The 14,436-nt window shown below is 35.8% G+C and overlaps 1 protein-coding gene across 1 annotated transcript; it reads right to left on the reverse strand.

The window, feature by feature from the left end:
- Nucleotides 1-1,561: 1,561 nt before the first annotated feature.
- LOC132101317 (lysM and putative peptidoglycan-binding domain-containing protein 2) lies at nt 1,562-9,748 on the reverse strand. The gene is made up of 3 exons (XM_059506184.1): nt 9,198-9,748; nt 7,976-8,310; nt 1,562-2,183 (listed from the first exon to the last, which is right to left on the reverse strand). The coding sequence occupies exons 1-3, from the start codon at nt 9,453-9,455 to the stop codon at nt 2,135-2,137; spliced, it is 642 nt and encodes a 213-aa protein (XP_059362167.1). The 5' UTR covers nt 9,456-9,748; the 3' UTR covers nt 1,562-2,134.
- Nucleotides 9,749-14,436: the final 4,688 nt, after the last annotated feature.

A 14,436-nucleotide genomic window follows, 5' to 3' on the forward strand; every position in this document is an offset into this window, starting at 1 on the left:
TTGATCTTTTTATAAACCAATTTGATGTTAGAAAGAAAGAAAGAAAGAAAGAAAGAAAGAAAGAAAGAAAGATTGATTGATTGATTATATTAGGGTTTAATATGCTGTGAATTCTGTTTATAATGTGTAATAATGGGAATAATAATGTGAAGTGTATCCTCTAAATCATTTAAGCTTTATTTATCATTGATTTTAAATGATCTGTATTGTGAAAAAGTAATGTATTAAAAATACATATATTTCATACAAAGTTTAATTCAAATCTATTAACATATGATACAAAATTTATAATCAAACTTTATTTGGAGTACTACTTGTGCACAATGCACATTTCTTCATATTAAGCCTAAAATATGTTTTATTGTGACTATTGATTTGATTGCATGATCTTTGAATAATATCAGTCTTTAAATGCAAGATATTTAAAGTGTATGCTAAGTATATACGCCATTTTATCAAATATACTCATTTTATCTTTGGTTGGACTTCAGCATTATACTTCCTAGCAATTAAAGTGCATTAAGCACAAAATTAGTTTAAATATACCAGAAACGTAGAATTTATTAAGTGCAAAAATATGTAAATGTATTTGTAGTAAACTTAGCATAAAATAAATGTATTTCAGATATATTTTAGTATATTTATTTTTCACTAGGGTTAAGTGCCATTTACATTTTATAAGGGTCTTTATACAAGATCATTTAAGACCACCTTAATGGTAATAAACAGGAAAATTATAGTATTAATATTGTTAAATTCTTCAATTATTCTTTAAAAAAAAAAAAAAATTCATTATTGAGCTCAGTTCAGTTATTCTTTAGTTCAGTTTAAGTTGTATGATAGTGTCATTGTTGTAAGTTCATCGAGTAGCAAACAAACTCAATTCAACTCTGAAACAGATTCCAATCTTGTGTTGGGTAACCGAGTGAAATAAACAAAACCACAGTGATTTGGGATATATTTCATAAATGTAGGTTATTTATATGTGAAGTGTCACATGTTTTATAGCTTATATCACTGTTGTTACTCAGAGCAGTGATGTTTCTGATGACTACACTTTATACTTTAGTTTCATGAGATTATTTTTGCGTTCCTTATATAAAAGTCATTGTTTTACATGTTGCCAATGTATTCTGATCCTAAGCTATTTCATTCTGAGTCATCGTATTTAACAATACAGCCAAAATGAAATGTTGCAACTAACGTTTTTTTTTTTGGCCAAAAGTTTATTTCCCAAAGGGCTGTTATCTAACACATCTCTACTGCCTGGAGTGTTTGTTAAAGGGCTAGTTCACCCAAAAATGAAAATTCTGTCATAAATTACTCAACCTCTTGCCGTCTATGGAGGGTCAGAGAGCTCTCAGATATCATCAGAAATATCTTCATTTGTGTTCTGAAGATGAAAGAAGGATTGACAAGAGGGGGAGTAATTTATGATAGAATTTGCATTTTCGGGTGAGCTATCCCTTTAACGTTTCTGTGGTAATATTGAAAAGTGAGATCCATCCTATAATAACCCAACATTTTCTTGAAGATCTATAATCCACAAAACAGGAAGCTCTTCATTTACAGAAGCATTTATTCTGCATAATACAAATCAAAAAGCCGAGTAAAATATTTTTTATTAAACCCCAACACACAAAAACACAACATTCACACCAAAACAGCGTTATTTATCCCTTTCAACTCCACACATAAAGCTTTTATAGGCAAACAAAACAACAACAAAATAAAGATAAATTAAAATCAGCAGGCAGCCACAAAGAGTCCGGGAGGTTTTATCTGCTAGATAACGTTACTGGACAGACTGCAGATACAGTGTTTCATATGAGCAGAGGTTATCATAAGTTTGTGATCACATGTGGATGGCTATTGCTCTTCCTAAAGAAAAGCTCGGCTGTAGATTCTCTACTGTTGTGCGAGATGGAGCATTAATGATAAAAGTCAGAAATAACATCACTATAATACTGCTGAAGAGGCAATGATGGACCTTCAGGACAAGAGTATGGCGTGTGTGGTCTGATGCTGCAGTTTGGGTAAAGGTAGAGTTAAAAAATGAGCAGGCAAAACAGGGACGGAAAGATGAAGACGGGTCATTGTCAGTGCTGCAGGTAAACAGATGAAGAAGAATCCATCAGATCTCCTGATATGATGATGTGGAGTTTGCTGGGTCATCTTCCTCCCTGAAATTAAACACACAAACAATATAAAATAAAAAATACATTAAAAAATAGCTGAATGAAGCAAATGTGTCACTTTAATATAAACTTAAAAGAACTGAAAGAGAATTTCAATGTGAATTCATTGTCGATCATTTTAGATATAAACTATATAATGCCTAAAGCAAAACTTTAATGTAAAATAAAACTGAAAAAACAACTAGTCATTCTTTTTTCTTTTTTCTAAAATCTAATAAAAGTTGAGTGAAATGGTAAGACACTATTAGTTATTAGTGTTATTAGTTATTTGTGTTTTAATATTTTGTGTTGCATAATCTTATAACAAAATAGATTTTTCTTTCTGCAATAAATGTGATTTTAATAAAGTTGATTTCATGTACCATTTCAGTGGATTTTATTTTAATAATATCATGCAGCTCTGAAGTTTTGTATGTTCTGTTTTTGTATATATGGAATATTTGGATTATTTATTACTAAGCAAAGTACACTGCTTGGAAGACTTCCTGCCACAAGGCAATGCAATTGACTTGAACTTCCATTTACATTGTGAATAAAGTTCAAGAAACACTGACTGCAATTCTTTTAATGTCTGTCTTGACTCATTATTTGTAGGTTAAAGGACTGTCCACCCAAAATGAAAATTCTGTAATCATTCTGTATTCATCATTAAACTGAATAGTTTTAGTTCCCATTGAGTTCCATCAAATTTTACTCATATAATAGAAGTGAAAGGGGACTGAAATTGTTTGTTACCAACATTCAACATATCTTCTTTTATATTGCACTAAAGAAAGTCTGTCATACAGGTTTGGGGTAGACTATCCCTTAAGGGTCAATCATCTCCTCCAAACAGGAAAATGTTCACTGATACGCAAACAAACACAACAGGCTCTGATCTAGCCATTTGACTTCTGGTAATTCCCCAAACAGACTGTTTAAATACCGGAAATTTGTTTAAATTGAAGCCAGCATGTTTGCCAGTCAATAAGTGCCCCTAAGTTGAAGTTTGGGAGCACTTATTGAGAACCTGGGAATGCATATGGAGAACACAACTGACGATCAGCACTGGCCATCGATCATTTCCATGACTCAGTCATAGCATTGATCTGATAAACATCACTTCTGTTTGAACAGTGCTTGTAAAGGACAATGGCATTGCAGTGTGAGCGTGTACGGGAAGCTGGGTTTAGCACATGTGTACTTGAGGGTTTGTTACTTCCTTTCCAGAGCCTCATGATTAACGGAGTCGATTTCTGCCATTGCGCTCATAAATCTCTCTCTTACGCCATCTGAGGGAACATTTCCATCAGTCGCTTTTAAATTTTATATTTTTACAAATCTGTTATCAAACAAATGAGAGAACATACTACAGGAAATGATTTCCAGGAATGGTTCACCCAATTATCAAATTTGTCACGTCATGATTTGCTACTCTCATGACTAGGGATACACAATATTATCGGACTAATATCGGAATCAGCCGATGATGCCTTTAAATGTAAATATCGGCATGGCCTGATGAGAAAAATTATGCGGATATGTCTTGCCAATAAGAGGAATACATTAACTCAAGGTGTGCTAGTGATTAGATCAAGTCAGCATAGTGGCTCATATTGAAGTAAAGTTTTGCCTGAATGGTGATTAGATTTAATGTTTTGGACAGCTGCATTTAACCCTCTGGGCTTCTTCGCCCGAAAACGGGCGAAAACTTGAACGTTTTGAAATGTTTAATTTTTTTGCTTCATCGGATGGGGATGAAACTTGGTGACTTTTGTTGTATTACCTATATGAACACACAAAAAAATCAAGGAGATGATTCTGATATGTTAAAGGGTCGTAAAAAAGTCACACTTAGCTTCCTCCCGCCCGAAAACGGGCGACATAGGAAATGAATGGGAAATACGAAAAAATAGGAAAACTCAGAGAAACTTTTGGTGGTACAAGCTACAGATCAGCAACTGTGCTGAAAAAAAGTGTACAGCAATGAAGGGGTGACACTCTAGAACATCAAGAGTGCAAATAAGACCCCCCCCCCCACACACACACCCACGCACACAAACACACACACACATACACAGATAAACTGGCGACTGCAACAGCAAATTTGTAGATTATTCCACATAAAATCAATAAATGAAAAAAAAAAACTTGCTCAAATGCACACACACACACACACACACACAGAGAGAGAGAGAGATAGAGAGAGAGAAAGAGAGAGACTGGTAAGACTGCAACAGCAAATTTTGAGAATATGCAAAAATAAATAAATAAAAAATACAAAAAGAGACTCTCGCTCAAATGCAACACACACACACACACACACATTCACTCACACACACACACACACACACATTCACTCACACACACACACACACACACACACACACACACACACACACACACACACTCACACTCACACACACATACACACACACACACACACACATTGTGTTCCCTTTCTAACCAAATGCTATAGTTTGATTGTAATCATAATGCAAAACCTGATACTTATCTAAACATTTTTGTTAAGAAAATAAAGTAATCATCTTTTAGATTATCTAAATGTATATCTAAATAAAAAAAAACGAATAAGATAGAGAAATCATGTCTAAAACAACAAAAGGAATCAAAAAGCCTTTCTATATAGGATATATAGGAAGCTATAGGCAGCCTACAGGCTGGTACAGGACATTACACAAAAGTGGCTATTTTTTAAAGCAACTAGATGAAGTTCTTCTCCTGGAACATTTTTTTTTAGGCTGGCACTCTATTTTGATGTGAAATGCTGCATTTATTGAAATTTTTTTTTTAATAAATATAAAATAAAAAATGATATATTAATTCTAATGGAAAAAATAGCTCATAAAAATTATATAATTAATTCAAAGTATCATAAAAAATTCTAAAAAATAATCAGAAAACATTATAGAACAAAAATATATTTGATTGGTTATCCTGGGAAAAAGTAAAGTACAATTTTAAGGCTTCGCCCGTTTTCGGGCGGGAGGAAGCTAAGTGTGACCCATTTACGAAGAAGCCCAGAGGGTTAAACTGAGCATGCACATACAGAATGAGATGTTCAGTGTATGATAGATTATATAATAATAGCATGTGCAGTGGCAGCCGCGACAGCCTCCCCTGGGTCCTAATGCCGATCTTGTAAAAAGTTTTAATCCCGTAGGGGGCGCTGTTGGCCTACTTCTAATAAAATGAAAGTAAATACACAAATAATATTTAGACTCTTTCTGATTAAATTAAGCAGTAATTGATGCCATAAAACCATGAGTATGTTTTGATTTAAATGTCAGAAGCTTATAGCTTAAATGAAAAAAATCACAAACATGACACTTAAATTAAATTATTTTATATATACTGATTTATTCATCAATATGTAATATGTCAGAATTTTTAAACTAATTAGGAGCTCTAAAAGATTTTCAGGGTACAGACCATCTACAAATGTTAAATCTTAAAAGAAATTGTTAAGGTTATCAGTGCATCTTTCTGGATAAAAAGCACTGAACACTAGCTCAACTGGTGTACAAAAATGAAAATTACCCCATATTTTACTCACTCTCAAGCCGTCCTAGGTGTATATGTCTGCCCTCTTTTCATTTCTATTTATAAACATTCTGGCTCTCCCAAGCTTTACAATTGCAGTAAATGGGTGTTATTTTTCAACAGTCCAAAAGAAATCCAATAAAGCACATACATTCATAATTAAAAAGTGCCTCATATGGCTCCGGGGGTGAATTAAGGCCTCCTGCAGTGAATCAATAAGTTTTTGTAAGAAGCATATCCATATTTAACATTTTAAAAATGGTTATCTCTAGTTTTCACTAACTGTCATACATGCATTCACATCAGAAAGCTGTTCTGGCAGATGATGTAGGACGTCAGCATAGCGTAGGCTCCGGTGAGAATATGCTAGTCTCACGAGAAAAAAAAAAAATACAAAAACATTTGTTCAAAGGAGCAGAGAAAGACCAGTCTTCTCTTGGCTGAAGCCTTTATCGAAATCCTCTGACATTTTTCTTTACAAGTCCTCATTTTCTACTTATGATCAGTGTTTTGTTTTGCTCTCTCCTTTGAGCTTCCTCGTTCGTCACTTTTCAATGAAACTTACGCGCCAATGTCCTACGTCATCCACATCCTGCAAACGCACATATGACAGTCAGCGGAAGCTAGAGATTATGGTTTATAAAATTTTAAATATGGATATTTTTCTTACAAAAACACATCAATTCGCTAGAGGAGAACCCCCAGAGCCCTTTTGAAGCACTTTTCATTATGGATGGATGCGGTTTATTGGACTTACTTTGGACTACTGAAAAATAACACCCATTTACTGTGATTATAAAGCTTGGAAAAGCCAGGACATTTTTTCAATATAACTCCAGTTGGGTTTGTTTGAAATAAGTTTGTACCTTGGATGCCTTGAGGGTAAGTCAATTATTATTCGTTTTAGGGTGAACTATCCCTTTAAGTTTAACCCTTCCTTTTCTTGAGCTTCACACAGAAAACAGAGTTTAAGACTATAACAGGTTACAACCTGCAATTAACTGCCATCAGTGGAGATGTGTGCCAAAATGCAGCACTTTATGTGAATAAATGTCTGGGTTTTTAACACTGAGACAGAACTGACCTGACTGGTTAAGTATATGTTTGTCTGAGAATATGACAAACAACATTCATTGCCGCATAACTATGGAGGACAACAAGGCTTCTCTCCAAACTCTGCTGCCTCATCCAATAGATGTGAACATACACAAATCTAGGTGACTGATTCAGCAAAAAAAAAAAAAAACCCTGCAGCATTTCAGATTGATGGAAGGACTTCCTCCCACAGTTCAGCAAACCTCATCTCTGCTTCAGTGAGCTTTCTGCCCAGACAGCATTTTCACAGATTTGCTGCTGACCAAAATGGTGTTCTGTATCATTTAAAAAATGTGTGCTTCTTTTAAAAACACTTAAGATTTTAAATATTTAATTACATAATTAAAACAGACTATTTTACTTAATATTTTCAAGTTGCATTACATATGATTATTAGAATACGACATCATTAGCTTTGCAACATGTTAACATCTAACTACTAAAATCTTCTGAAGGGAAATTTCCATTACATCACAAGGTACATTAGTGTTCAAATGTTGAAATGTCCAGTGTTCAGTGTCACATGATCTGATGACCCGACCTGAGATCACATGAGCTAATTTGATCCTCAAGAAACGTTTCCTTTTACTATGAATGTTAAAAAAAAGTTTTGTTGCTTAATATTGTGCTGCAAAATTCAATGACGATGAAATGTCTTGAATGTCTTTACTGACACTTTTGTTCAACTGAATGGGTCCTTACAAAATAAAAGTATTCATTTACGTATTTGAAAAAGTACCTTAGAGACCACAAAGTTTTAAATGACAGCATCAGTTATTAGAAGATGCATGAGTTGTTTTTGTTTGTTTGTTTGTTTTTTAGTAGACAACAGTGATCTCAAAACCCCCGGCACTGTTACATTCAGTAGCCCTCCTTCTAGCTGTTTGACACGAAGAACATGTCTCATGTGCCCATGTCTGTCTATTTGCAAAGACCAACAAGTAAAATAAAAAAGTAAATAAATTAATGGACATAATGGTATAAAGCGTGTTCATTTTCTGTTGGGATGCTGCCTTAGAAAGTAGATATTACGGCAATTTTCTAGAGTTTGGGACAGAGTTTCTATTCATCGTCATTAAAGAAGTCAGCAGGTTTATGAAAACAAGAGAGATGATCATGCAGGTCAAAAGTTCATTTACCTCCCACTGTCCTCTTTCAGTTTGCGGGCGGCTTGTTTGGACTGTTTGATCTGTAGGTCCAGCCGGTGTAAGTAGTCTTTAGCGGACAGCTCTTCTGCCTTCACGGGTCGGGCGATGGGCTCCGGGGCGGCTGGTTCTGGTGGGGGTGATGGAGCGTCCACGTCCTGACTCATGCACAGTGACTCCTGCGGCGTGCTCCCCTCGCTGTCAGGCGACTCCAGAGACAGTCCATTAAAGAGGGAGCGTTTTTCTGACTTAACAGGAATATTTAGAGTGTTTCGCAGGAATATGCAGTCATTGCTGAATAGTTTATTTACTCGTTTAATTTGCTCCATCTGTGCACATAAAGAAAAAAATAAGAACATATGAAAATATCAATTTATTTTTTTAAGACACACAAACCTATCTATCTAGTGTTTGCTTGATCTACATTACCAGTGTGTGTCTAATGTAACTAATCAAACTATATGAGCAAATATTTGTTTAGAAATCAGGAGCCAGGTTATAATATGTGATTTCTTTAGATGACTCCAGACTATTCAGTTTACAAATCAGATTACACGTCCATTTGATCTCCAAATCTTTCATTACACACAGTATGGCTGGAAGTTTTGTTCTTTGATCGATGAGTTCATCACAGTTATCTTTACATATCATGTCTGCAGAGTCATATCATAAGCCCAACCTGGGCATTACAGGTGCATTATTTTGATCACACAGCCCATATAAAGCGATTTATTTTAGTATAATAGGACAGAATCAACAGCTGCACTCCACACCTGGCACCTTAAAATGCTGTAAACAGTGCACAGCCTATAACCTTGACATACAATACTGTTGTTTACTACGTTTTGAAACTCTGCCTATGAAACAGCACGGCCCCGAACATGCAGGTGCCCATGTCTATGATGTTCAAAAAAAAGAGCCCACGCTTTACAATGCACAACAATGTTGCCTAACCAGTGACTTTACTAGGTTTGAAACATGTCATGTAACGACATGGGCCCAAAAATAGCTGCAGGCGCTTTTAGTGTTCTAAAAATGTGGTCTTACAGTTAAGACAGACAGGCAGCTCACTAGTTGAGACACAGTCCATGTCGCGCGTATGATGCTCAAAAGAGGATGCACAACAACGGTAAGCATGTAACGTTAACTTCAGGAAATTACCAGGCCGTGGTTTCTTGTGTGTGTGATTATTTTGATGTGTTGCACGCAGTCTTACCGTAACACCATATTTGAGCGCTATACCCTGCAGTGTGTCCCCGTCCGTTACCCGGTGCTCAATGTATCTCTCTCCTAGCGGCGCAGTGACGCTCGCGGTGCTGCCGTACGAGCGCGTCTTTGTGCGGGCCAAACTCTGCGACAGTTCGCTGTCCGACTCCGAACCGGACCGGGATCTGGGGAACAACGGCTGTCCGTACCGTCCGCCTCCTCCTCCATCATCCCGCAGCGGAGGCAGCACCGGAGAAAACTCCGCCATCTTCAATCTTTTATTATTAAAGCTGCGGTGACGCGCGCGCTACACCAGCACACTAATATTATTCACAGGATATAAATACGCATGTTTCCAGCGTCACACCCGAGCAGCGCATTGTCAGCAGCAACATTTACAGGAAACGGGAAAGGTGAGTGATTTTTCCAGTCGCCATTGTCATTACCGTGTGCCTGGCGCGAGAGACGCGGTTCGTCCAGTGAAACCTGATCTACGCCGCGCGCGACCCCATCTGTTTGCAAGCTAAGCGCGTCGCGTCTCGCAAGGTTACCAGTGGAACGTGACGTCGCCAGACAGTCGACCAATCAACGACGTTAGCCGAGCGTCGCGTTCCTTGAAACGTAAATTCTCAAACGTGCAATAACAGCTTATGTATTTATTTCATTTTTTTATTTATTTTATTTTTTTAAATAGTGTACATTTGCATCTATTAAGAAAGCAAAAGGGATATATTTTATAGGGATACTTTCACAGTAAAAATCACAAGCAAAATAGACCTGTCTGCTTCAAAACAAACAGGAGTACACGTTCACATGAAGTTTTTGTCAGTTTTCAAGCTGCTTCGATTAGAATGTTGTGAGTTATTTGCTTAGAATCGCTGTCGTTCTTTTGCGTAGACATTAGAAATATAGCACTCTAATGTGACCAAACAAATGACAGGACACTCTGAAATGCTTTCAGATGTGATGAACTAAACGTATGAAACCTATAGTGACTTGTGAAACATCTGTCTGCTTGACAGTGAGGTCACAAAATATAATGCAGCAGCCACATTAAGATATTATTCTCTACAGATTCCTTATCAATAATAAAACCCAATAAATACATCTAAATTGCTAATGGATCATGGAGAAAATCTCGGGGGTGGGGGAATAACTCTGAAATGTTTTTTGATTTTTTTTTTTTTTTTTTAACCTCACGACCTGGTTTTTTTGACAGAAAGAGGAAGCAGGTGTCTAAAAGTTTCTGGTTTGTGGTTGCACTGGTTCAGTTGTAGGCGAGCAAACAGTCAGAAGGGAAAAGATTCAACAGACAGAGAGACCACTACATCGTTTCACTTTTAACAGTGCTCTCATAAATCTTTTCTGATTTCCATCAGTTCTCTATTGTGTCTGCAAATTGTAACTCTGATGGGGGAAATTGCCCTTTTTTTAACCTAAGTTTGTGCATTAGTCACTTCTCACAATTGTGGCAATAGGCTTTATTCACTGTCCTGTTTTTTGCAATCTCTGGCATTCCAGCACAACTACATTTAAAAGTGTTACAGCTTGTTCAATTTTTATTTCCACTGTTTAACTGATGAGGTTATTTACCCTTTTTCTGACATATCTACATTTAAGGTTCATTATAAGAAATAGCTATCACACTATAGATTTGTAGTCGGTAATACATGTAGCTCTGTAACTGTCAGAGCATGCAGTGATGAATGATTCGAGCAATAAAAATACTGTGATACTTATTCCTCAAGAAGAACACAAAAAGTTTGGGCTGAGTAATTTTTCTTTTCTTCTTAATTCAGCAATTGTATATTAGATTGATCAAGAAGGATAATAAAGACTCCTACACTGTTAAAAGAGATTTCTGTTTCAATAAAATGTCTTATTTAAAAATTTCTAAGAATTCTATTAAAAGAACAAATTAATTATGGTTTCCATTAATATAAGCAGTGCAACTATTTTATAAGCAGTGCAACTTTGATAATAATAAGAACTGTTTTTGAGGACCAAATAATATGAGCATTTAGCCTAGAACTAAGCATTGCATGCCACGGCCTCATTTTTATAACGGGTGAATTGCCCTAATGTGGGACATTTTTTTCTATTTCAGACTTTTTTGACATATGCAATGTGTAGCTAAAACATTAAATGCACACCCAGTACCATTTTAAAAAATACTGGATGTGTCGTAATCAAATCAAAACAGAAAATGCAGATAACACATTTGTAAAAGAAATGACACAGAAGTGCACTTAGTGCAAGTCATCTGAGAAAATCTACAGCTTCCTTATGTGGGACAGTTGTGTTCCTATTTTGGGACACTGAATGTCTGTTATAAAACAAAAACGCCAAATAAATCACCTTAATTTAGCCTATGTTGAATATTAAAATCTTAAAATAAATTTTAGGCCTTGACTCAGAATTCATGAACGTGAAGTGAACTGCTGTTCAAAAACATTTAAGACCATTTTGTCTAGTGTTTTCTGTTTTACTAAATGAAAAACATACAATTACAACAGTTTTTTTTATCTCCAGCCTGCACAAATTTTGAGAATGATCTTATAAAAACAACCTGTAGAGGTTAACCCATTACATCAGTATTTTCATGTCAAGAAATGATTATTATCATCTATAACCCATCTGCAGTAAAAGCATTTTAACATGGCATAGCAACACTAAAACCCTGTAAATAACCATTTTTGTCCCACAAATCATGTCCCACCACACATTTTTGACTGACTGAAGTGCATGCTGTCCCACTTTTCGAAACCATATTTCCTAAAGCAGGTACATTTGAAGCTGTACATTTGAGAAGTAATGTTATTTTGAGTGATACCTGTCGGAAGAACTGCTCTGCCCTCTACAGGAACGCACAGGTTGGCCCACTTCATACAACTAGAAGTGAACATGCATGGAAAAGTGTTCAACAATGATGAGCTAGATGCATTTATTGCTCTGATTTTTTCATTTTGCCTTTGTATCTTTGTATATATTGTCTATATGACTTTATGACGTTATATAGCCTTCTCTATATGTCTATGTCAAATGAAGTTAGGAGCAGCAGGTGCTGTATGTTACCTAACACCCTCAGCAGATGATAGACCTGCTGCTCTGCATTACAGGCCTCCGGTAAAGCTCATTACTACATGACTGAATTAATCAGCACCATGATTTGTTCATTTAGAGCCTCTTGAATAATGTTTTCACAATGTCATTAGTGTATACCACTTCATACACTCATGCACATCTGTCCTAATACAATAGAGTTGAAGTGTGGAAGAGAGGTCACAGGGTCATGCATATTTAAACAGAGAAACTGAAGTTTCTTTTTTTATAAATAGAAAACAAAGTGGTTTTCTGCAAGCTACTAAAAATGTCCAATACACAAATAATAAGTTACCACCGCATTGGTCTCTGAAAAAAAAAAAAAAAGCTGCAATTTATTTGATGTTATTGTTATTTTCAAAGCTTTTTAGCACTGTACTTTCATTATAGACAGAATGTGTCTTTGTGTGAGAGACAGGTGATGAATACAAATGTCAAGGTTTGTGTGAACATAAGTAGTCGGCATCAGAGGGTCACTGTGGTCTGTTCTGGGTTCTGGATGTTCTTACGGCAGGTGTTCAAGAGCCCTGGAGGATTATTCATCCGTCCATTCTCATGTGTAGCTCACGCACATGCCATTTACACAAACACCCTTTCAATATTTATAGTTAATGAAGTGTAAAAAACATCATCTGTATGATATCAAACAAAGGGGAAAGGAGTGTGCTGTGTAGGCAGGGATTCATATGGTCATCTCAAAATAGACAGATGTTGCCCATGGCCTTTTATCATTGGATGGTAGATAATGAAAAAAAAAGAAAGAAAAGAAATAAGGATGTTTCATGTAATTTTTGTCTACTTTCATCCTCCTCTCCTTTATTCCATTGATCATCTCTCCGCTTTTGCTTGTTCCTCGCGTCAGTTTTTATACATCGTCATCTTCCACTTCAAACATCAAAGCTCCAGATCAAACATCGGAACATTTCAATTCCTTGTTTAAATCAAACAAAGTGTGATCAGGAGATCCTGTATTAATCAGTTCAATGTTTCAGTCATACTAAAACACATAATATAATAGTATCAGTTATAACTTAAAGTACCTCTTTATCAAAACGATTAGACTGTAGTTTTTAGTTATGCCATTTGATGTGATTCATTGGAATAATGCAGTCCATTCACTCAGAAAATATAAGTATGCATTTATTGATGATTGATTGATGATAGTATGATTTATCTGGTTTGGTTTGGTTCATAGCTCAGAAGTGATGGTGCTTTACATATAGCACTCTTGTACCTGTTACCATATAATACTGTCAGGTTTACACTGACCTCTACTGGCTGCTGTCTTTACCGCATGTAGTTCGTCTTTCTGCGTGTAGATGGCGCACATGAACAGATAATGACCTTTTGTCACGCTTCATGATGTGGGGTTTGACAGCTCCTAGCAGGCTACATAAAAAAAAAAACAACAAAAAACATTGCAAGTAGATGTTTTTGTGGTTTCCATTTATCCTGGGTTCAGATGAAATTATAAAGGAATAATTCCTGCCTCTTCACATGCATTGATGGATTCAGATGCTTCTAACCAGTTTCCAGGTCAATGTTTAACTTCTGTCACACCTAGTGTTTGTCCTCTGCCTTACAAGGACATTTCATACAAAGGACTTAGTGTTTACTGAGTAAATACTACAGATGTGAGATCACACACACACACACACACACACAATCTGTGTTAGCGTTGTTTCAACTGGAAATGTGTATGAAATATATTCTCCCCTAATTGTACCAAAGTTCCAGTGGGTGTTTGCTTTTTGTTTGTGTGTGTGTGTGTGTGTGTGTGTGTGTGTGTGTATGCATGTGAGGGATTACTGGTATTCAATAGTTTATGAGGACAAAATGTACCCACAGATATAGTAATACTGTGATATATAAAATAGGCTTATAAATTATGTTCTTGCTTGTACAATTTTCCTTTAAATTCATTAGAATTTTTTTTGTTATATCTCCTAATATTGTTAAAAATGTTTGGTCCCACTTTACATCTAAAGTGTGACAATTTCTTTACCATAAAATTGCTGTTAGTCCTGTTAAATTAAATCTAATTACACTGTAGAAGTTCTGAAATTTGATTCCATGCCCAGCTGATGGATCACTAATTATGCTGTCTGCCGAAGATTGTGTTTTCTCCTTGATTAAAAACACATATA

Source organism: Carassius carassius, chromosome 23 (assembly GCF_963082965.1).
Source record: "Carassius carassius chromosome 23, fCarCar2.1, whole genome shotgun sequence".
NCBI classification, from domain to species: Eukaryota; Metazoa; Chordata; class Actinopteri; order Cypriniformes; family Cyprinidae; genus Carassius; species Carassius carassius.

What these genes read in the sequence shown, in the direction of transcription:
- LOC132101317 (XM_059506184.1), bottom strand. Translation starts at nt 9,455, where the DNA reads ATGGCGGAGTTTTCTCCGGTGCTGCCTCCGCTGCGGGATGATGGAGGA. An exon ending in CGCTCAAATATGGTGTTACG is followed by an intron (nt 8,311 to 9,197) that starts GTAAGACTGCGT and finishes TTATGTGCACAG; the next exon opens with ATGGAGCAAATTAAACGAGT. An exon ending in CTGAAAGAGGACAGTGGGAG is followed by an intron (nt 2,184 to 7,975) that starts GTAAATGAACTT and finishes GTTTAATTTCAG; the next exon opens with GGAGGAAGATGACCCAGCAA.